We start from the raw sequence: 22,202 nt of genomic DNA on the forward strand, positions 1-22,202 counted from the left end.
CCGTTTAGATCAGGTCAAGGTTCCAATTATGAAGCTAAGAGAATTAGGCGGGGGCTGGGCGTGCTCATGACCTTCCCCTCCCCCTCCCCCAGCGCCCTCTGCCCCCAGAAAGACCCCCATCTATCGCACAGCCAGGAGGCTGGGTGGGACCCAGGCCTGGCGCTCTACGGCTATTAGTCAAGAGTTGTGTGTTGCGGCTGCAGACTCCTTCCTGCACGGAGCTTCACCAGGCCTCCGTGTAGCGGACGTCCACCTCCTTCAGGTTGGGGAGCTTGGCCTGCGGAGGAGCAAGAAGGATCCGGTCCCTTCCAGAACCTGGCCCTGCCCTCCCCACCTTGCTCTCCCTGGAGGTCAGAGCAGGTTGACTTCAGAGAGAACTGAGCAGGTGGGGTGTCCCTGGCTCCAGAGCAAACGGCCTCAGAGGGGCTGGATCCCCTGCTGGCCGCCCGACCTTGGACAGCTCCCTCCCAAACCTCCCGGAGCCTCAGCTTCCTCATCTGTGGAGGGATCTGAACCCAGTCCCAGGCTCACGGGACGATGCCAGGGACCAAATACCTAATGCATGAGGCCCAGAGCGCCGTCCCACAGTGCCCTGTGCTCTCCGGAAGGTGTGTCTCGCTTTACCACTGCTCACAGCCTCGTCCCTCTCAGAAACCGGCAGGTGAATGAAGCGGGGTCACCTACGTTGCTGGTCCAGGGGCCTGGAGGATGGTCCCCACCTGCCGTTCCTCAGGCAGCTCCCTCTCTCCATCCCTGCCACCCAGATGCTGCCTCTCGTCCTCCTTTCGGAACAGTTGGCTCCTTCCTGACAAGCCTGCACTGCATGGAGGCTGCCGACCTGCCTCCTGCCTTTACTCCCCCTTCCCAGCTCTCCTGGGCACCGGCCAGGGAGCCCTTCTATCACATGGACACCTCCTCACGGCTCCTCTCTGGTGCTCGACAGCCCTCAATGGCTCCCAATGCAGAGGCCGCACACTGGGGCCTGCAGTCACAGGACAGCATTGTAAACAATACTTAAGCCGACCTTTCAACATTAGCAGACTGCACAGGACAAACTAGGTTTCCAGGTTTTCTTGGGAAATAGGGAGATCTGGAGGCAGTGGGTTGTGCACTTCGTGGCCCCCCGAGTCCCGAAACGTGGAGGCTGGGAGGCACGGCTGGTTCTCTTCCTTTCCCCAGTTTCATCTCTCCAATCTGGCTGCCGCCAGCTCTTACTGTGTGGCTGCACCAGCCTGTGACTGTTCTCCCTGCTTCTACTCTTGCTCATACTCCCTCTCAAAAGTATCTATTTTCCACGTAGCAGCCAGAACAAGCTTTAGGCAGCTCAGGGCCCTGTCAGAGCCCCTGAAGCTGTCTCCTGCACGTGGATAGGATCCAGAGCCCTCCCGTGACCTACGTGGGCTTACTCCGTCTGTCCCAGTCTGTTCTCTTTCTCACTTTCTAGTCACGTTTGCTACAAAGTCAGCTCCTGTGACCCTTCCGCTGTAGGACCTTCGCACGAAGCTTCCTCTTGCCCCCGCAGCCCTGGCGTCTCCCCTCTGGGGTCTCAGCTCAAGGACTGTCCCCTTCATCCCATGCCACACAGGCCCTCCCGGTTTCCACTCCACCCGTTCCCTGCTGGCCTGCTCTTTATCAGTTCTTTCCATCGGCCATTCTTTTCTTTCCTGGCTTATCGGCTGGGGTCACACCCTTTTTCCTCCATGAGGGCAAAGCACCACTATCTAGACCAGTGGTTCTCAACCTTCCTAATGCCGCGACCCTTTAATACAGTTCCTCATGTTGTGGTGACCCCCAACCATAAAATTATTTTCGTTGCTACTTCATAACTGTAATTTTGCTACTGTTATGAATCGTAATGTAAATATCTGATATGCAGGATGTATTTTCATTGTTACAAATTGAACATAATTAAAGCATAGTGATTAATCACAAAAACAATATGTGATTATATATGTGTTTTCCGATGGTCTTAGGCGACCCCTGTGAAAGGGTCGTTCGACCCCCAAAGGGGTCGCGACCCACAGGTTGAGAACCGCTGATCTAGATGCTGGCCAGAGGGAGGAGGATGGAAGGAAGGAATTACCTTCAGATCTTCATAGGTGTCGGCCGAGAGCTTGGTGCTGTTCATGTTTAAACTGCAGAGACTCTTCATGGCTGTACAAGAAGAGACACACAGACAGACAGTCATTAGGTCAGCGAGACCCCACAGGGCCAGCTGCAGGTAAGAGACGGTCAAGCTGGGGGCCTGACTGCAGATGCCAAGGTCCCCGCTTAGGAGATGGGGAGGGAGCACAGCTGGGGGCTGCGTGGGACAGAACGCCCGTTTCAGGCACATGCTGGTCTGAATTAGGCCCATGTTCTCTCCCTGCCCTCTGAGCTGCCATCCCTTCTGGTCCCTCGTCTTGTCCTTCCACTGCCTGGACCAGAGCTCGAGTTATTTCGCCCCAGACAAGCCCCGATGGAATGGGGCTGGCTCTCCCCCAAGGGAACCCCAGAAGCTGACTCAAGCCCTTGTTTCTCCAGAGCAGCCCTCAGACTTCGGTTTGCGTCACTAGGTACACAGGGAGCCTGAGAAAGACCTGAATGTCCTGTCAACTCCCAGAGATGTGAGGCAGGGGCCAGAGCGGGGCCAGGGATCTGCACTGCTACCCAGGCCCCATCAACACTGATATCCAGCAATAATGCCATTTTCAGAGAAGTGGCTCCAAATCTCCTCCTCTCCGCCTTCCATTTACCCTGCCACCTGCCCCACCCCCTCCTAAGCACCCCGACAACAACCTTGTAGAAGTCATGGCCACTGTCCAGCACGCCTCCCTCTTGGCCAACTCCTACGTATGTCTTTCCCACCCAGATCCAATCACTTCCCAGGGAAGCCTTCCTTGGTCCCTCCCTTCTGAGGCACGGGGCCTCTCACCTACACCAATGGGACAGAAATGGGAAATGCAGGTCCCCAGGCTCAGCATCCCCCAGGATCTTCATTCAGTAGATGAGGGCTGGGCTCAGAAACTGCCATTTCGAGGTTCCCTGAGTGAGTATCGTGTGGCTCTTCGTGTGAGGGCAGTGCTCCTCAAACTTCAATGTGCCAGGACTCTCCCAGGCATGTATACAAGTGCAGTTTCTGAGCCAGCAGGGCTGGGGCGGGGCCCAAGAATCTGCCTTTCTAACCAGCTCCCAGGTGATGGCTCAGGTGGACTGGGGAGCACAGTAGCAATGCCCTGGAGCATTTTCCTTGAACATGCCCCCCCCACCCCCTGGGGCTATGACAGCATCAGGAGGGTAAAGGCTGGGCCTTACTCATTTTTACTTTTTCCTCTAAAATTTAAGTTCATGAGGGCAGGGGTATTTTCCCCATTTTGTTCCTAGAACCTAAAATGGTGCCTGGCACATAGTAGGTGCTCAATAAATGCTTGTGCCACATAGCACAGTGTATGGTGTCAAGTGGAATGAATGAATGAATGAATGAATGAATGAATGGAAGGGGGCCCTCACCCACCCTGGCAGCCCCTCAGTACTCACAGCTGAGGGCCAACAGGCCAGCATCGGTGACAGGCGTCTCGCACAGGTTCAGCACCTGGAGCATGGTGAGGTGTTCCGACAGGAGGCGCAGGCCGGCGTCTCCAAACTGTGGGGCACAGAACCTCTCAGCCCTGGAGACCAACTCTGGCCCCCCAAGGCAGCCCAGGATTTAACCCCAGAGCTGGGGCAGCTGTGGAGGGAGGGAATAGGGACAGAGCCCAGCTCTGAGGCCCACAGCCCTCCCAGCCTCGGGGTCTGGGCTGTTCTCACTTTTCTCCACAGACTCAAACGCCTCTCCTGACCTCGCTTCCAATCCAGCTTTTGCTGGTGGGACATGGGCCTGGCAAGGGCCCTCCCTGCAAATCGGTTTGGCCATCTGTCAACGGGGGGCTGTGAGTGGGAGGTGAGGTGGCCTTTTCCTGGGCAGGACAGGGGATGGGCTAAGGAGTGGAATGTTGGGCCCAGAAGGCAAACTGATGGGTACGCCGACTGTCATTCTGTACAATGTGGCGATGGCGGGGCTGACAGGTCAGAGGTGTGGAATGGTGACCACTTGTGCTGATCCACGCTAAGTGTTTAACAGGGCAATTGATACTGAGCACTGGCAGCAAGCGTCGTTGTGCCATGGCCATTATTACAAGGAAAAGGCCCACAGCTACCCACAGGCACAGGAGACCCTGCCTCTCAGCTCTGCCTGGCATGCCCTTGCCCTGGACCTCAGCAACTCCAACAGTGAAATGGGCCACCAGGCTTCATGAGGTCCTACACTTCCTCTGCCTCTGGGAAGTGGCTGCTGAGCCAGGGAGGGAGTATGGTAATCCAGTGACTGGGCCATGGGCTCTGGGCAGAAAGGCCAGCCATGGAGGAGGGTACAGGGTATGGAGGAGGGTGTAGGGGCAGGGAACAGAGAGGAGAACACAAAGGCAGGGTGCAGGGCGCAGGGTGCATGGAGGAGAACACAGGGTGCAGGGTGCATGGAAGAGAACATGCGGTGCAGGGAGCATGGAGGAGAACATGCGGTGCAGGGAGCATGGAGGAGAACACAGGGTGCAGGGAGCATGGAGGAGAATAAAGGGTGCAGGGAGCATGGAGGAGAACATAGGGTGCAGGGAGCATGGAGGAGAACATAGGGTGCAGGGAGCATGGAGGAGAACATAGGGTGCAGGGAGCATGGAGGAGAACATAGGGTGCAGGGAGCATGGAGGAGAACATAGGGTGCAGGGAGCATGGAGGAGAACATAGGGTGCAGGGAGCATGGAGGAGAACATAGGGTGCAGGGAGCATGGAGGAGAACATAGGGTGCAGGGAGCATGGAGGAGAACATAGGGTGCAGGGAGCATGGAGGAGAACATAGGGTGCAGGGAGCATGGAGGAGAACATAGGGTGCAGGGAGCATGGAGGAGAACATAGGGTGCAGGGAGCATGGAGGAGAACATAGGGTGCAGGGAGCATGGAGGAGAACATAGGGTGCAGGGAGCATGGAGGAGAACATAGGGTGCAGGGAGCATGGAGGAGAACATAGGGTGCAGGGAGCATGGAGGAGAACATAGGGTGCAGGGAGCATGGAGGAGAACATAGGGTGCAGGGAGCATGGAGGAGAACATAGGGTGCAGGGAGCATGGAGGAGAACATAGGGTGCAGGGAGCATGGAGGAGAACATAGGGTGCAGGGAGCATGGAGGAGAACATAGGGTGCAGGGAGCATGGAGGAGAACATAGGGTGCAGGGAGCATGGAGGAGAACATAGGGTGCAGGGAGCATGGAGGAGAACATAGGGTGCAGGGAGCATGGAGGAGAACATAGGGTGCAGGGAGCATGGAGGAGAACATAGGGTGCAGGGAGCATGGAGGAGAACATAGGGTGCAGGGAGCATGGAGGAGAACATAGGGTGCAGGGAGCATGGAGGAGAACATAGGGTGCAGGGAGCATGGAGGAGAACATAGGGTGCAGGGAGCATGGAGGAGAACATAGGGTGCAGGGAGCATGGAGGAGAACATAGGGTGCAGGGAGCATGGAGGAGAACATAGGGTGCAGGGAGCATGGAGGAGAACATAGGGTGCAGGGAGCATGGAGGAGAACATAGGGTGCAGGGAGCATGGAGGAGAACATAGGGTGCAGGGAGCATGGAGGAGAACATAGGGTGCAGGGAGCATGGAGGAGAACATAGGGTGCAGGGAGCATGGAGGAGAACATAGGGTGCAGGGAGCATGGAGGAGAACATAGGGTGCAGGGAGCATGGAGGAGAACATAGGGTGCAGGGAGCATGGAGGAGAACATAGGGTGCAGGGAGCATGGAGGAGAACATAGGGTGCAGGGAGCATGGAGGAGAACATAGGGTGCAGGGAGCATGGAGGAGAACATAGGGTGCAGGGAGCATGGAGGAGAACATAGGGTGCAGGGAGCATGGAGGAGAACATAGGGTGCAGGGAGCATGGAGGAGAACATAGGGTGCAGGGAGCATGGAGGAGAACATAGGGTGCAGGGAGCATGGAGGAGAACATAGGGTGCAGGGAGCATGGAGGAGAACATAGGGTGCAGGGAGCATGGAGGAGAACATAGGGTGCAGGGAGCATGGAGGAGAACATAGGGTGCAGGGAGCATGGAGGAGAACATAGGGTGCAGGGAGCATGGAGGAGAACATAGGGTGCAGGGAGCATGGAGGAGAACATAGGGTGCAGGGAGCATGGAGGAGAACATAGGGTGCAGGGAGCATGGAGGAGAACATAGGGTGCAGGGAGCATGGAGGAGAACATAGGGTGCAGGGAGCATGGAGGAGAACATAGGGTGCAGGGAGCATGGAGGAGAACATAGGGTGCAGGGAGCATGGAGGAGAACATAGGGTGCAGGGAGCATGGAGGAGAACATAGGGTGCAGGGAGCATGGAGGAGAACATAGGGTGCAGGGAGCATGGAGGAGAACATAGGGTGCAGGGAGCATGGAGGAGAACATAGGGTGCAGGGAGCATGGAGGAGAACATAGGGTGCAGGGAGCATGGAGGAGAACATAGGGTGCAGGGAGCATGGAGGAGAACATAGGGTGCAGGGAGCATGGAGGAGAACATAGGGTGCAGGGAGCATGGAGGAGAACATAGGGTGCAGGGAGCATGGAGGAGAACATAGGGTGCAGGGAGCATGGAGGAGAACATAGGGTGCAGGGAGCATGGAGGAGAACATAGGGTGCAGGGAGCATGGAGGAGAACATAGGGTGCAGGGAGCATGGAGGAGAACATAGGGTGCAGGGAGCATGGAGGAGAACATAGGGTGCAGGGAGCATGGAGGAGAACATAGGGTGCAGGGAGCATGGAGGAGAACATAGGGTGCAGGGAGCATGGAGGAGAACATAGGGTGCAGGGAGCATGGAGGAGAACATAGGGTGCAGGGAGCATGGAGGAGAACATAGGGTGCAGGGAGCATGGAGGAGAACATAGGGTGCAGGGAGCATGGAGGAGAACATAGGGTGCAGGGAGCATGGAGGAGAACATAGGGTGCAGGGAGCATGGAGGAGAACATAGGGTGCAGGGAGCATGGAGGAGAACATAGGGTGCAGGGAGCATGGAGGAGAACATAGGGTGCAGGGAGCATGGAGGAGAACATAGGGTGCAGGGAGCATGGAGGAGAACATAGGGTGCAGGGAGCATGGAGGAGAACATAGGGTGCAGGGAGCATGGAGGAGAACATAGGGTGCAGGGAGCATGGAGGAGAACATAGGGTGCAGGGAGCATGGAGGAGAACATAGGGTGCAGGGAGCATGGAGGAGAACATAGGGTGCAGGGAGCATGGAGGAGAACATAGGGTGCAGGGAGCATGGAGGAGAACATAGGGTGCAGGGAGCATGGAGGAGAACATAGGGTGCAGGGAGCATGGAGGAGAACATAGGGTGCAGGGAGCATGGAGGAGAACATAGGGTGCAGGGAGCATGGAGGAGAACATAGGGTGCAGGGAGCATGGAGGAGAACATAGGGTGCAGGGAGCATGGAGGAGAACATAGGGTGCAGGGAGCATGGAGGAGAACATAGGGTGCAGGGAGCATGGAGGAGAACATAGGGTGCAGGGAGCATGGAGGAGAACATAGGGTGCAGGGAGCATGGAGGAGAACATAGGGTGCAGGGAGCATGGAGGAGAACATAGGGTGCAGGGAGCATGGAGGAGAACATAGGGTGCAGGGAGCATGGAGGAGAACATAGGGTGCAGGGAGCATGGAGGAGAACATAGGGTGCAGGGAGCATGGAGGAGAACATGGGGTGCAGGGAGCATGGAGGAGAACGCAGGTTGCAGGGAGCATGGAGGAGGGCGCAGGTGTAAGGTGCAGGGAGCATGGAGGAGGGTGCATGGAGGAGAATGCAGGGCGCATGGAGGAGAACATGGGGTGCAGGGAGCATGGAGGAGAACGCAGGTTGCAGGGAGCATGGAGGAGGGCAGGGCGCAGGGTGCATGGAGGAGAACATGGGGTGCAGGGTGCATGGAGGAGAACACAGGGTGCAGGGTGCATGGAGGGGAACCCGGCGCAGGCACGGGTGGGCGTGTGTACCTGAGTGGACCACAGGTTCAGCTGCTTGAGAGAAGGCAGTTTGATGAGGTGCTCAGCGCAGGCACTGGTGACATTGGTGAAGGCCAAGCTGAGGTTCTCCAGGTTTCCGAAGGAGCCAGAGCTCAGCAACCGAGCCAAGTCTGCGTCCTGCACACAGATGGGCAGGTGGGGTCTCAGGGGCGGCCGGGAGCTCCCTGCGGCCCTGAGCCTTCCACCTCCTCCCCCAGCTCCTTCCCCCTGCTCCACAGAGAGCGGTTTCTGGGGGCAGCAAATCCCCAGGAGCAGAGGTGAGGGCATGGCCTGGCGGCTGGGAGTGTCAGGGAGGGAGGGCTGTCTCTGAGGGTGGCAGCTGCCAGACGGAGGAAAGAGCCTTCAGTGCGGTGACTCACACCTGAGTCAGCAACTGGGGTGTTCCAAGGCCAAGTCCTCCCCACGGGCGTGCATGTGTGCACAGACACCCCTCCCCCTCCCAGGCAGCAGCCCATACCCACTTGCCACGTGCTAACACGAAGGCCCCCTCTCAACTCTCAGGACTGTGGAGGTGGACAAATATCGGAGGCCCAGACTGTGAGGTTGTTGAGGCTCACACCCATTCTCCCTTCCATGTTAGCGATAGAATTCCTGAATTTTAGCTGCCACCTGGCTGTCCTGAATTAAAGCTCATTTTTTCAGCTGCTGGGGTCATGTGCTAAACCCGGACCATGATATACAAGTTGATGTGTCAAGTGGAACTTCTATGAAGGGTCACGTTTATCTTGGCCTCTTCCTTCTTCCTGCTGCCGGAATGCAGACAAGATGGCTGGAGCTGGAGCAGCCTTTTTTGGACCATGAGGAAGAAGCCAGGTGCTAAGAATGGTGGGGCATCGGGATATAAGAAACTAAGATCCCTTGCAAAATGGGGATGGTACGAGGACCAACCTAAGTGGGTTGTTGTGAGGAGAAAAGAACTTAACAACACAGTATCTGGTATAAAAATGCTCAATGTATATTAGCTATTACCATTATTATTGTAATAACTGGTAACATGTTAACATTAATAAGTGATCATCTTTTTCATAATGTTTGGTTTCCCCCTAAAAAAGCTGGCTGTTCAAGTCCTATGGTCCCGGTTCACTTCCCCCATCACCTCCAACAGACACCACCTGCCCTCCCAGCAGGAGGACCAGCCCCTCTTCCCTCCACCCGGCCCCGCAGAGAGAACAAAACCAACTCACTGTGGACTTGGAGGGCAGTGTTAGCCTGGTGGGCCCGCCTTTCCTTTGCTGCAACAGAAACCATGCTGATTATGACCCATTCTTTCCCGAGTTTCCTCCCTGCGTCCCGCCTCTCTTTACACTCAGGGCACCTATTTCTTGGTTGTAGAAGCAGCATGATGGTTGTGATCCCAGGGGCAGACCCGAGACAAGGTTTGAGCAAAGGCCGTTTATGCAAGAGGTGCTCCCAGAGTCAGGGAGTAGGGAAGAGCCCATAAAGGCCCCTAATGGAAGGTGCTGCTATCAACCCAGCTGCCCCGGGGACCTCTGGGAAGTGGTGGAGGAGCCACGCCCCAGAGCCACCCCTCCTGAGCAGTGAGAGAAGGCCTTTGCATACCCTCTCCCACCAGTCACTGGTTGAGGGCTGCTCCAGGGGACAGGGGCTGCTCTGCAAGCATGTGGACAGAGAGTTGTTTGGCCAAGAGATGTGCTGGCATTTGAAAGTCAAGGCCCAGGAACTGAAATGGGAGGTGGAGTTGGGGTGGGGGGCAGTGAGCAGACAGTGACTGCCATGCATGGCTCTAGGGATGAGACAGGAGGTCGTCGGGCCAGGACCTGAATACGCTGTGTGATTTTGGGCACTGGCTTGACCTCTCTGATGATCTGGAGAGTGGTGGGTGCTAATCACGATCTCTTTGGATCTAGAGAGGGATTTGATGAGACAGAGGTCCCCACAGGTGCAGAGGTCCCTGGGCTCTGCCCCACTGCACCCCGCGCTCTTGCTGGCCGGCCTAGCCGTGGGCTCACCAGCTCCTTCAGCTCCCGCTGCCGGTCGCACAGCTGCTCGTACATGCGCTTCCCCACACCAGTACTCTCCAGGGTTGAGATGATCTGCAGCTGGGTGTCGTTGTTGTCGATGATGTTGTACTCCAGCATCAAGCACAGGATCTGCCGAGAGATGGGGAGCACGTTACCACCGGCTGCAACTCTGGACGGGCCCTCCCTGAAGGGGCAGAGGCAAGCAGCGAATCCCAACAGCCCCACACGCCCTGAAAAGGGGGGTCTCTCAGTAAGTTCAATACACCCCTTCTACCCTAAAGGCCTTATTTTGAAAATCAGCAGCCCGCTCTCCTGCTGTGACACTGCAGATCGCCTGCCCCAGCTTTCCCCGGTACAATGGGAGTGCTGGTGTACGCCCAGCCAAGCGCACAGCAAGCCAGCTTTTAGTAAATGCACACAAAACGATGCACACCAGGCCCAAGGACAGGACACCCCTTTCTATCCCTGGTTCCTGCCCCCATGCTGAGCACACAGCAGGTGATCAGACACGCTCCCGGAGCTGGAGCCTGGGACCTGTGCCTCGGGCAGCCGCACATGCACTTTCCCTCCCAGGCCCTCTGCCCGGACCCACAGGCTGACAGTCCTGCCTCTGAGATCCCCTTTCCCCTCTCACTTGCCCAGGAGAGCCAGCCCGGCCCTCACGCCACTGCTCCTGCTCTCTCCTCTCCCCCTGGCCCACACAAGGCACTCAGCTCCAACCTCCTCACCAGGACCCGTGGGCACCAGGCTCTTCACGCATGTCTGCCCACATCCCGAGCCTCTTGCCCTGGATTCACTATGTTCTAGGGCCTGGCCTCCCCTCTTCTCCCACCAAGCCTCCTGCTGCGGGCCTTGGTGGGTTTGGTCCCACAGCCTGGAAGGCTCTGCTCCTGCCTCTTGCTAACACCTCTTTGGTCCTCAAGTCTCACCATCCCTCCCACTTGCATGGGATGCTCTTCCTGCTGAGTGAAGTCTAACCCCGTCCTCTTGACTGCAGCCCCGCCTTGGGGACTGACTTCCAGCAGGTGTGAGTGGCAGTGATGCCCCCTGACTTCTGAGGCTGAGCTGGGAAGCAGTATGGCTCTGGCTGGCCTCTCTCTGTGCAGTGGCTCTGGGGACTTTGGGGGAGACAGTGGAGCAGGGAGGTGACATGGGGGCTGGGACCGGTGTGTGCTCCTTGGTGAGTGGGAGCCCTCCCACCCCAGGCTGCCGCGTGGAGAGAGGCCCGGGAGCTCGGCCGGTGGAGTCCTCTTAGGCCAGAAGCCTTGGAGGTGAGCCAGCCCCCCATCTGACTGTGACCCCATGAGAGACGCAGAGTGAGAATTGGTCAGCTGAGTCCAGTCACCCCAAGCTCCGCGAGCAATAGAAAGGCAAGTATTGTTCGAGCCCCATTTGGGTTGGTCTGTTACGCAGCAACAGACAAACGGAGCAGACACTCCTGAGCCTTTGGACAATGCCCATCACAGGTGAAAGGAAGAAACTGGTGACAAAGGCCTCCTGCTCGCTGAGCTCCGAAGGCTGGGACTGCACCTGCCGGGTCCGCCGCCGTGTCCCCAGCTCCTGTAATAGCTGTGCTTAGAGCTCCATCAACAAGGACAGGGACCGGGATGGCTCCTCACCTCCACCATGGTCTGGTTGCCCCTCAGCGCCAGGAGCATGCAGGGTCCCAGCTTGTTTTCCGCCAGGGAGAGCAGGAATTTTTTGGTCTTGTAACAGGAGCCCATGAGGATGTGCACCTGTGAGGAGAGACGGCCCAGGTGAAGGGGCTGTGGCCTGTGGTGCCTGCTTCCGTGTGTGGAAAGTTTGTGAACCAAGAAGACACTGATCAGACCATGTCCTGTCCGGACAGAGAGATCCGACATGATCACCAGCCCCCCAGGGGCATTCAAAAGACCCCTCCCCGACACATGCTCCCACATGGGTGAACCTCGAGGACACACAGGACAATCCTAGGATTCCTCCCCCATGAGGGGCCCAGAGCAGTCAGAGACAGAAAGTGGATGGCGGGGCCAGGACTGGATGGGGCAGCAGCCCAGGGGGAAGATGAAGGTTCTGGAGATGGATGGTGGTGATAACTGCAGAACAGTGTGAATTCCTTAATGCCCCTGAACTGAGCTCTTAAACATGGTCAAACAGTCAACTTCATGTCATATATTCTCTGCTGACGTCCGGCCCTCAGGGTCAGCACCGGTGAGCCTGGCAGAAGCCCCTGGGCAGCCCTCGCTCAGGGTGCCCGGCCTCACGGGACAGGGGATGGTACGGAGCCCCGCCTCCCCTTCCTCAGCCCGCTGTGAGCTCCGAGGGTATTGTGTGCGATCACCTGCCCCAGAAATCCAATAGGCAAATTCTGCTCCATCCTGGGTTAGAGGTGGAGCAGCCAGTAAGGAAACTGTGCTTCTTTCTGGTTCCTGGAGACGGGGCCCAGGGGCAGGGGACCCAAGCAACAGGGCTGGGCCCCAACACCTCGTTTGCTCTCCCCGACTTCACACCAATAGCCAGTGCCCATCATGGTTGCGAACGGTGGCCTAATCAAGGGGACAACCTTCTTCGAGTGCGTATCTGTGGAAATGACGCCTTGCCATCCCAGGGGCTGCCTGCTTCCTTCCTTCCCAAGTATATTTTTTCCGCTCCATCATTAACAGCTCTGCCAGCTCCCTGAAGTCTCTCTCACACAGGGGTGGGGGACCACGGGGTGTTGCCATGGTGAAGCTGTGACGTCAGAGGAGCCGCAGGGAGAGGTGAGAGGAGGTGCAGGCAGGCAGGGCCAGCACTTCCAGGATGCACAGGGCCCTCCAAAGGGATGTGAGGAGTGGAGAGAGTGCGTAAGAAAAATGACCTAAAAATAAGCCCCTTTCTAGAAAGTTCCCGGGCCAGCACCAGGCGGAGTTGTCACTGCAGGAACTCAGCTGGGTTCACTGTGAGTCTCATGAGCGCTCACCTGCGGAACCGCCGCCCAGCAGAGATGGGAATAACCACAGCCGTCCCTCCCGTCCCTTCCGAGCACTGCTGTGCGCTGCGCCCTGCCCCCGCTATCACACGTGACTCCCTCACCGCCCCCCCCCCCCCCGGGAACCCCCGAAAGACTATACTACACTTCCTGTTTCACAGACGAGGAAACTGAAGCCCAGAGAGGCAGGTTAGCAGCCCAAGGTCATCACGCTGGTGCGTAGCAGCGCTGCCACCTGACCTGGCCTGGCTGACACCCTCACTGTCTCAGGCTTGGGAACAGGTGTGATCTTGGAACTGAGCTGGTTTTGTCAACAGGTGGGACAAATGAGGTGGCCAGCCACCTGGAGGAGCATCTGGCCTGGGAGATGGAGTCTGCTCCTCTCAGGAGACGGACACTCTGCCACTGGAAGGAGGGGCCGGCTCTGGACAGCCTGGGCCTGGGTCAAGGGAGGACGAGAAGTCGGAAGGCCTGTGTGACCTCTGCACCTCTGGGCCTATCTCCACATGGATGTGATTAAGGGACAGGGTTGCCGTGAGGATTAAGAGAGAGTGCACGTGAGGTGTCTGACACAGTGCACAAGGCACCAAAGTCACCACCGGTGCAGTTCATGGTCTGGTGATCTCACACCCCACGTCTCCAAGGTGGGACGACCATCCTGACCTGGGCCTCTCACTGCAGATGAGCTGAGCTGATGGACCTGCGGTGCCTCCCAGAATCCCCATGTGTTCAGTCCGTGGACTTAACATGGCAACCACGATGAACTGTGAGAGCTTGGGCAGCTAACCTCGTCTTCAGCCTCCTGGTCTGTAAAATGGGGTACAGTGTCACCTCACACGGCTGAGTGAGACTGAGTGGGGCAGCGTTCAAGCCCCTAGCTGGGTGCCTGCTCGGGCAGGAGAGGAGAAAGTGACATTTGCTCCCACTGCCATCTTCACCAGCCTCACGCAGGCCTGGAAATCCCCGGGGTGGCCCAAGTGGCTCAGGCAGCTCTCCTTCACTGTGAGAGGTGACCCCCACATACCATGCTGGCGAACAGCTCCCCATCGTCGTCGCAGGCCACCCCTCCGGGGCTGTAGAGCTGAAACCAGCCGTCCTTGCCGGCCCGCACGCTCAGCAGGCAGGAGTGCACCTGCGGGAGGGAAGGCACAGGGTCAGTGCTGCGCAGACCGACCCTAACGCTGAACTGCCATCTACACGCACGTGAAGGGCTTGGGCAAGTCCCGCAGTGAAACCGTTACAGCTGTTCAGTCAGTGACCTGGCCTTCAACTAAATCCCAGCTGTGGTGTCCGACACGGGGATCCAGCATCAGCATCAGCCCGCGGGACAGAGCCGGCCCAGCTTGGTTAGTGGCCAAACAGGGGAGAGAGGCTGGAAGCAGCTGCTCAGACGCAGCCCCCTTTCCCCTGTGCCTTTCGGGGACTAAGGGGGCATTTCCCCCCTCTTCTCTGTCTGGGTCTCTGTCATTCTCTCTGCACATCTAACCCCTCAGACTTCCCCCTCTCGCTGCCCCACCCACTCTTGGGGTTTCTGCTCCCCCATCACTGACCCTCACTCCCGGGTATCTGCCCCCCTGCCTCTGAGTGTCTGCCCCGACTTTCCTACTTCACCCGCAGGGGTGCTGTCTTCTCTGGGTCCCTGCCCTGCGCATCCCTCTCTCCCGCTGGGACTCTGCCACCCCCTCCGTAGGTCCTATCTGCACCCCCTTCTGAGTCTCTGTGCCTCTCCCTAGAAGGGTCTCTTTCCAGGGAGAGGGGCAATTTTAGTGGCTGTCAACCTCCTTCCCAGGGTGGTTGGGCCGGGGTGTGCATATGTGCAAATACGTGTGCGTGTTGGGGAGGAACAAGTCCACATCCACCCTGGCCACCGCTGTAATCGCACAGAGAGAAACAGTATTTCCTCCCCTCCTCCCGGCCTCCGAAGAAAGCGGAGAGAAGCGCTCGGCGTTTCCTTCAGGAGGGAAGGACAGTCTGACTCACAGATATTCAATTAAACACAAGTAAACAAAAAACAGAGGCGGTGGGCTTTGATTTTCCCTCTGCATTGGGAGATACCGAATGTTAACTTATCAGCTTTAAAGAAGCAAGGAATCAAGAGCATGAAACCTTATTCAACAAATACAGCAAAGAATTTATAAGAAAACAACCCTGGCTTCATTTAGGAGGGAGAAAGCAGGAGTGAGTGAAGGGAGAGGGAGGAAGAGAAACAGGAGAGAAAATCAAAGGAGGCCACAGGAGAGGGCGGGCGAGGCCCTGCGGGGCGGGGCTGCGCCCACACCAGCCCCTGGGCCTCCCAGCACTTGGCTCTGCCTCTCTGCTTTGGGACGCAGCTGGTACCACTTTTATTCTCCAAACTTCAAAGTTTGAAATAAAGGCTCACTTTCCAGGGGATTCTGAGACTCCTAGAAACAAGGGAGGCCATCACTGGTCCCAGCCAGGTACACGCTTCCTATCTGCCAGTCCTGCTTCTTCCCATCAGGCTCAGAACTGCTTTTGGATCAGGGTTTAGAATCATGGTGTTTTAGAACTAGATCTTTCTAGATCCTCCTGGAACGAGGCTTTACAGCATGGCCTGAGGAGAGTATATTCAGGCTCCATCAAGAATAACTTGCTCTCTCCTCTGCATCCCGGACCCCATGTGCACAGAGGAGGGGCCCAAGCTCCTCGGGCAGGGCCAGCACCCGCTGTCTCCGCAGCTCTGCCTGGCCCAGTGTGCCCACTGCAGAGCTGGTTACTGCACAGGCTCTACAGCCACACTCCCTGGGTTCGAATCCTGCCTCAGCCATGTACCAAGTGCATGACCTTGGGGATGGAACTCAACCTCAGTTTTCTCACCTCCAAAAGGGGGTAATGTTGATGTAAAATGGGGATAAATAGAACCCACTGGTAGGGTGATGAGGATTAAATGAGAACAGGTGTGTCTGAGACAGGGTGAGCATAAGAGCCTTTGCCAACTGCTCCGAATGCCCGTGGGTGACAAGGAGGCCCTGACAGAACCACAGACGGCGCCTGCTGGAGCCCCGATGGCCGGGCTGGGAGGAGAAAGGAGGCCTCACCTCTTGTCGTGGGTCCTCGGCGAACCTCTGAATCACATACTTCAGTTCCCTGGAAGAGACAGGTGGGGACAGAGTCATGCCCAGGGTCCGGGCTTAGGTGGCCGAGGACGGGGTCTGAGGGGAGCCAGCCCACTTGAGCTGGCAGGATGAGGAAACTCCTGGATGGGCCTGGCTGCCTCCCAGAAAGCACATGACGGAGGGAAGGCTGGCTGCTGGGATGATCTCGGGACAGAGGGCACTCGCGCTAGAAGAAGGTAACGAGGGCGCTGCCCGAATACTCACTTGGTGAACTTCTCGTGGGCGAGGGCTCTGCAACAAAAACAAAGGGGAGAGTGCGGTTAGCAGGGAGCTTCTGGACAGGGCAACCATCCAGAGGTCTTCCTCTGGGGACGCTAGGCTTTATGGCTGACTCGAAGAATGGACAGGAAGCTGGAATGAAAGCACCGACATTTTGTCCCTATTTGAAGCTGCAAAACAAAGCCTCCTTTGATGAGTGAGCAGACTGAGCCCCACGCCCCTCAGCCGCCCCAGACCCACCCTGTAAGCAGGAGGGCGCTCGCGGATGCATGTGGCTTGTGTGTCTGCACGTGGACACCAGGACCCAGGGGTGTTCGTTAAGTGTTCACACTAATTAAGGTGCGCACCAGGGTGGCATTCAGGGATGTTCTCCAAGCGAATTGCATCATGGGCCCACTGTCAAGTGTGTCCCTTGGGCTGTGGGGACGGTGGCTGCAGCCAATGACGCCACTGTTCTTGGAGACCAGCGGCTCTCAGGAGTCAGATTTCTCTGGTCTCGGGTCCTGGGGGCCCCCGGGGACCAGCCCAGCCAGCAAATGGGGCAATTACTGAGTGTAATGTCCCCCTCAGAGAGCCACATTTCATAAACATGGGCTCGCTAATCGGCTCCAGAGAGCCTGCTGCCTCCGGAGGCCTGGCTCCTCCACGCCGATTGAAAGAGAGACCTGGAGGCATTTCAGAGCCTGGTTATTCAACACAGACTTCTCTCAGGCCATCACCCTCGGCAGTTTTCTCCCTATTTTGCTGTGATTAATTCAATACAAGGAGTGGGTAAGGGCGGCTAGAGAGGCAGAGGGTTCATTCTGGCCAACTCACTGTGGAGCATGAGCTAACGCTGATAATGGACATAAGAGAGCTTTCGGCATGTCGCTGTATGACATGTAAAGTGACTGCACATGCTTTTTTATGTTTTTACCATGGCATCGGAGAGAGGAGGCAGGTATTACTGTTCCCATTTGATGCATAATCAAGATCATTAACTTTACTGCATGCAGGCACGGTGGGGACAGCTGTTTGCACTCTCAACTCAGTGAACCCTAACAATGCAATGAGGTGATCTCCCCATTTTCCAGGGGGGCCTCCCCGAGGGTCTCGAAGCTGAGAACCACATCTCCATCTCCCGCTGTCGTCCACAATGTTCCCAGGGGGCCGTGTGCATCCGAGACAGAACTGGCCCCCTTAGGGACTCAGTGGGCGGCTCAGGGTTTCCTCACAGGTGGGCGGTGGGGTGGGACTTACTCTTTGGGGAATGGAATGGGTTGAAGCAAGCTGGCCAGAGACGGTCTCCAGTCATCGTAGTCGGACCTAGAATGAGAAGGAGCGAGGTCAGGCTGGGTCTGGAGGGTGAAGTATGCAGCGTGCTGTCACGGATGGTGGCGTGCTGTCACGATGGCCACAGGCAAGGCGAGAGTCTGGCAGAGGGTCAGGTGGCACCCACTCTGCTCTGACATCTCAGTGAGCAGGGAGCTGGCACAGTGTGGCTGCGAAGCCTGGGGGACAGAACTGGTCCAGGGACCTCCTTGTGGCAGCCGAAGGGGCTGGCCATCCACTCCCCAGAATCTCCTCCCTCCTGGCCTTGGAACTCAGGCCACGGGGTCACTGTTCCATCTTTTGAACTATCAGGGGTGTTATGGGCTGAAATGTACCCCGCCCCCCCCACATTCATATGTTGAAGTCCTAATACCCCAGCTCCCCAGAATCCAACTTTATTTGGAGACAGGGCCCTTAAAGAGGTGACTAAGGTAAAATGAGGTCACAGGAGAGGCCCTGATCCAACATGACCGGTGCCCTTATCAGAGGAGGTGAGGTCACAGACACTCGGACGACCATCGACAGGCCAAGGAAAGAGGTCTCAGAGGAAACCAGCCCTGCCCACACCTGGAGTTCATAGCTCCAGCCTCCAGAACTGTGAGAAAATAAATGCCCGTTGTTTAAGCTGCCAGTCTGTGTAATGTTGTTATGGAAGCTTGGGCAGACTAATACAGACTAATACAAGGGGGATTAGGTTGGGAATACAAAGTCATTCTCATCTTTGATTAACCAGAACTGACTGATTCACAAAAAATAAAAAAATTATAGGCTATTTATTTGTTGTTTGGATCAACCCTTCTGGATTGGATACTGCTAGTCTGTGTCCAGATAACAGCTTTAAAAAAACAACAACAGTTACTGCTAATAGCAATAATAACACCAATGGTGATAGTAATACTGAAAAAATAACAGCTACGACTTTGTCAACACATTGGACATGCACTCTGCATATGCCAAAAGCTTTACCTCTGTTCATTTACTCTTCACAATGAAGATTATGATTATATGTAATTTTATATATATTTATACAATTAATACATTGCTGTTATAGAGTATGATTATATGAGTAGCCTCACTTAACAGATGGGGAAACCGAGGCAAACACAGCAGTGGCTGGTGGAAAATCGAGTCTAGGCTGACGCCAGACCCCTTGCTGCCCTGACAGACCTCAGCTGAGGTCTCAGGTGAGACCAATGCAGGAGGTCCCATCCCATTTGTGCGACCGCAGGAGCAGCATCCGCCTGAAGGACAGCCACAGCTGAGGTCTGCTGAGCACCCACTGCGTCGGGACTTGCTAGCTCATGGAACGGGCCCCACCAGAGCCCCTGTCACAGGTGAGAAGTGGGTAAGAACTGCCCAGGTGACTGCAGAGCTGGGCCTCTAAAAGGGCCCGGAAGGGCAGCAACGGCTTCCGGAGGCAGCTGTGTAGTCAGCAGGGCTGCTCCCCTCCCACCAGCACAGCTTCTTAAAGAAGCGGCACCTTCTACCAACTCCCCAGAGAAGCCACGAGGGTCAGGAAACTTGGGGAACGGCAGCGCCTCAGCCTGAGGACAGACAGGCCTCCCCAGGCCCTGGAGCATTTGCACACAGCCAGGTTAGTGCACACACCTGATTCTTGGTCCTACGGCCCCATAACTGCTTCACGTTCAATTCAGTGTTTCTCAGCCTTCTTTTCATCTGGTACCCTCTGTCCCCTGTCCCAGGCCCCCCGCCCCAAAAAAAAACATAATTTTATTGATGTGACAGAGAGAAACATCTATGTGAGAGAGATACATCGATTGGTTGCCTCCTGTACTTGACCAGACAGGGAACCGAATCGGCAATCCTTTGGTGTACGGGACAATGCTCCAATCAACTGAGCCACCCGGCCAGGGCCCAAGGAGCTTTCTTGACGAATTCTCCTCATTGTTCTCCCAACATACTGTATATGTTTATGTGCTATATGTCCACCTGTGCTTTAGACCAAAAAAGAGTAAAAACTAATATTTGTTCCATCACCAATGGATAGTTTAGCTAACTCCTGAGAGCTTTCCCACCCCACCTTCTCTAAACACATGGTGATCAAGGGTCAGCCTTCGGAACCCAGCCCACACCCTGGAGGGCTCGGAGGAAAGACTCAAACGCCAGACACTAGAAGAGAATTCCTCCAAAAGCCTGGTTGCCTGAGCTGAGTCCTACAGTGCTGCTGGCCGAGGTTTACTAAGCACCTATCGGGCTGTGTGCTGGGCATGGACTTGCTTGCTTAATCCTCAGAACAGGCACTAAAGGACGAGGGAGAATCACACCTGCTTTACAGGTGAGAGAGCGAGACCCTGAGCACCTTGGTGACCCATCTGCGTTCAGGCAGATAGGAAGCACGGAGCAAGGGTTCCGTGGATCCCAGTGCCCAAGGCGGGGCACACGCTCTGTGCCACCCATGGGTGGCTGGGCACAGGTGCTCAGAGGCCTGTCAGATGCACATCAGGACACAGAGACCCCTTCTGACCGATACCTGTATGCTTCTTTCCGGGGGAAGGGTCACATTTTTGCAGCTAGCTTGTCTTCCCTCTGAATCCCTCCCCTCCCAACACCCACCTGTCCCTGGCTGACTCTTGGTTTCCAGAAAACCTAAAAGTAATAGCAAACATTGTGGATACACACATGGATCAGGCCAGTTGTTCCTCCCAGAGACCTGGCCCCATTCCACAGACAAGAAAACTGAGTCCCAGTGAAGACACATGCTGGCCCAAGCTCAAGAGCCTAGTTCCTGTGTCTGTGTTCCTCCCCACTGAGCTACATGGCACCGCATGTCCCCTGCATCCACCTGTGAAGAAAGGCCATGTCCCTTTATCAAAAAAGGCACTTACTGGTTTTTCTTTTGCTTTAAAATAATAAAATATGTTCTTTGTAAAAATGCCATCAATGCAGAAAACTCTAAGGCAACTTTAAATCTCCCGTGATCAGTGTGGGTGTTGTGCCCAGTGTGTGGGCACACGCTGGGCTCCATCTAGGGCGATGACACAGCCCGGCCCAGGGCTCACTCCTGAATGGAAAGGGATGTTGACAAGCCTGTCCCCTGTTCCCAGGTGCTAAGCTCAGTGGGAGGCGGAGGCCAGGGGTCTGGAAGGAAGCCCTCTCCCTCCTTCGTCTCTCCAGTCTGGAGCTTGGCCTCCCCACGGCTCACACGGGATCAGGAAAGAGAACATGAGGGGAAGAAAGGAGGAGGCAGACACTTCCTTCCTCGCCCCTGCCCAGCCCAGCTCCAAGTCTGCTCCAAACCCCGAGTCCGACCAGCTTGAGCATGTGCAATGCGTGTGCTGGGCAGAGGCTGGGAGGCTAGGTGCCCGGGGGCTGGCCAGGCCCAAGGAATGGAGAGCAGAGCACCTGCCATGAGCATCTGGAGAGCAGCGCCAGCCTCAGGGTTGGCGAGTCGGGCAGGCCCGGGATGGGAGGGAGAGCTGCAAGCCTGACTATGAGCAGCCTGACCACCACCCCTAGGAAGTAGACAAGACAGCGAGGCCTTCCCTGCCTCAGGGAGGAAAGGGAGAGGTGCCTTGAGCATCCTGAGGACCTCCGACAGCTTCAGGCTCCAGGCACCCAACACTCACTCCTCACGTTAATGGGGCCAGGCTAGCTCTAGATCCCCACTTACAGGCAAGACAGGATGTCCAAGCCCCCAGTCAACCCCCCCTTCCCTGCACCGAACTCCTGGCGTCTCTTCTCAGCGGAGCTGCGGCACTGGCTAGGGCGGTTCACGGAGCAGACTATGCTGGGTGATGTACCACGTTTCCCATGTCCCCTCCTGGCACCTGCCTTCTACTTCTAGTTACACCTCCCCGTCATTAGGACACCCCCTCCCCTTCATCCTCATTTTCCCCAACAGCCCCCGATGGCTGGGGCATCTTCCAGCTGACCAACAGACCGCCAGGCCTCTTTTAAAACCCAGGTTTTTGCAAAATAACAATCCTGAGTTGAGCTGATCAAAAAGCGCAGACCTGCGCCCCTCTCCTCACAATGGCTGCTCCCTGCTCTTCCTGTCTGTGGCCTCCGTGTGGCCAGCGGCTTCCCACTCCTTCCCATCGGTGGGCCGTGTCACTGCCTTCAGCAGTTGCTGCTACTAGATTCAGAGGGACTGGGAGCAGCTGGGACCCCAGCATCCAGCAGAGCCTGGCCAGACGAGGTGCGCAGTTAATGCTGGATAAAGGAGTGTATACACAGATGGATCAGGAAATACGCGAATCGCATGCAGGTGTCCGGCCAGCTAAGAGCTGGACTCCAAACCGCCACAGACCCAGCTGCTCTGTCCAGCTCCCGAGTCCATGTTCTCCGTCAGACCACCCAGCCTGGGCCTCACAAGGGGGTGTTTGCAGGGGAACCTTGACCTGCATCGGGAATAGTCCTCCTTTTCAAGGGTCTCCAGGGAGCTTTTTGAGGCTTACGTTCCTTTCAGAGGTGTGAAATTCTAACCATGTGTGGGCTTTCCTACACATAACCAAGGCCTGGGCCTTTTAGGGCCTGGGCTGTGTATGTGTGTGTGTGTGGGGGGGGGGGGGGGGGG

The 22,202-nt window shown here is 56.6% G+C and overlaps 1 protein-coding gene across 4 annotated transcripts in view; it reads right to left on the reverse strand.

Annotated features, from left to right (window-relative positions):
- Window positions 1–6: 6 nt before the first annotated feature.
- Window positions 7–22,202, reverse strand: part of CMIP (c-Maf inducing protein) — an 85,345-nt gene continuing 63,149 nt past the window's right edge. For all 4 annotated transcript variants that reach the window (XM_014536721.1, XM_014536724.1, XM_014536722.1 and 1 more), the window contains 11 exons: window positions 17,594–17,659; window positions 16,340–16,366; window positions 16,058–16,106; window positions 14,026–14,133; window positions 11,674–11,790; window positions 10,043–10,183; window positions 9,257–9,304; window positions 8,043–8,189; window positions 3,517–3,622; window positions 2,084–2,154; window positions 7–277 (listed from right to left, as the gene is read on the reverse strand). In XM_014536721.1, the coding sequence (XP_014392207.1) occupies window positions 224–277; window positions 2,084–2,154; window positions 3,517–3,622; window positions 8,043–8,189; window positions 9,257–9,304; window positions 10,043–10,183; window positions 11,674–11,790; window positions 14,026–14,133; window positions 16,058–16,106; window positions 16,340–16,366; window positions 17,594–17,659 (934 nt within the window). In that variant the 3' untranslated portion in view covers window positions 7–223. The remainder of the gene's footprint in view (window positions 278–2,083; window positions 2,155–3,516; window positions 3,623–8,042; window positions 8,190–9,256; window positions 9,305–10,042; window positions 10,184–11,673; window positions 11,791–14,025; window positions 14,134–16,057; window positions 16,107–16,339; window positions 16,367–17,593; window positions 17,660–22,202) is intronic.

Source organism: Myotis brandtii, unplaced genomic scaffold (genome assembly GCF_000412655.1).
Source record: "Myotis brandtii unplaced genomic scaffold, ASM41265v1 scaffold165, whole genome shotgun sequence".
Taxonomy (NCBI): Eukaryota; Metazoa; Chordata; class Mammalia; order Chiroptera; family Vespertilionidae; genus Myotis; species Myotis brandtii.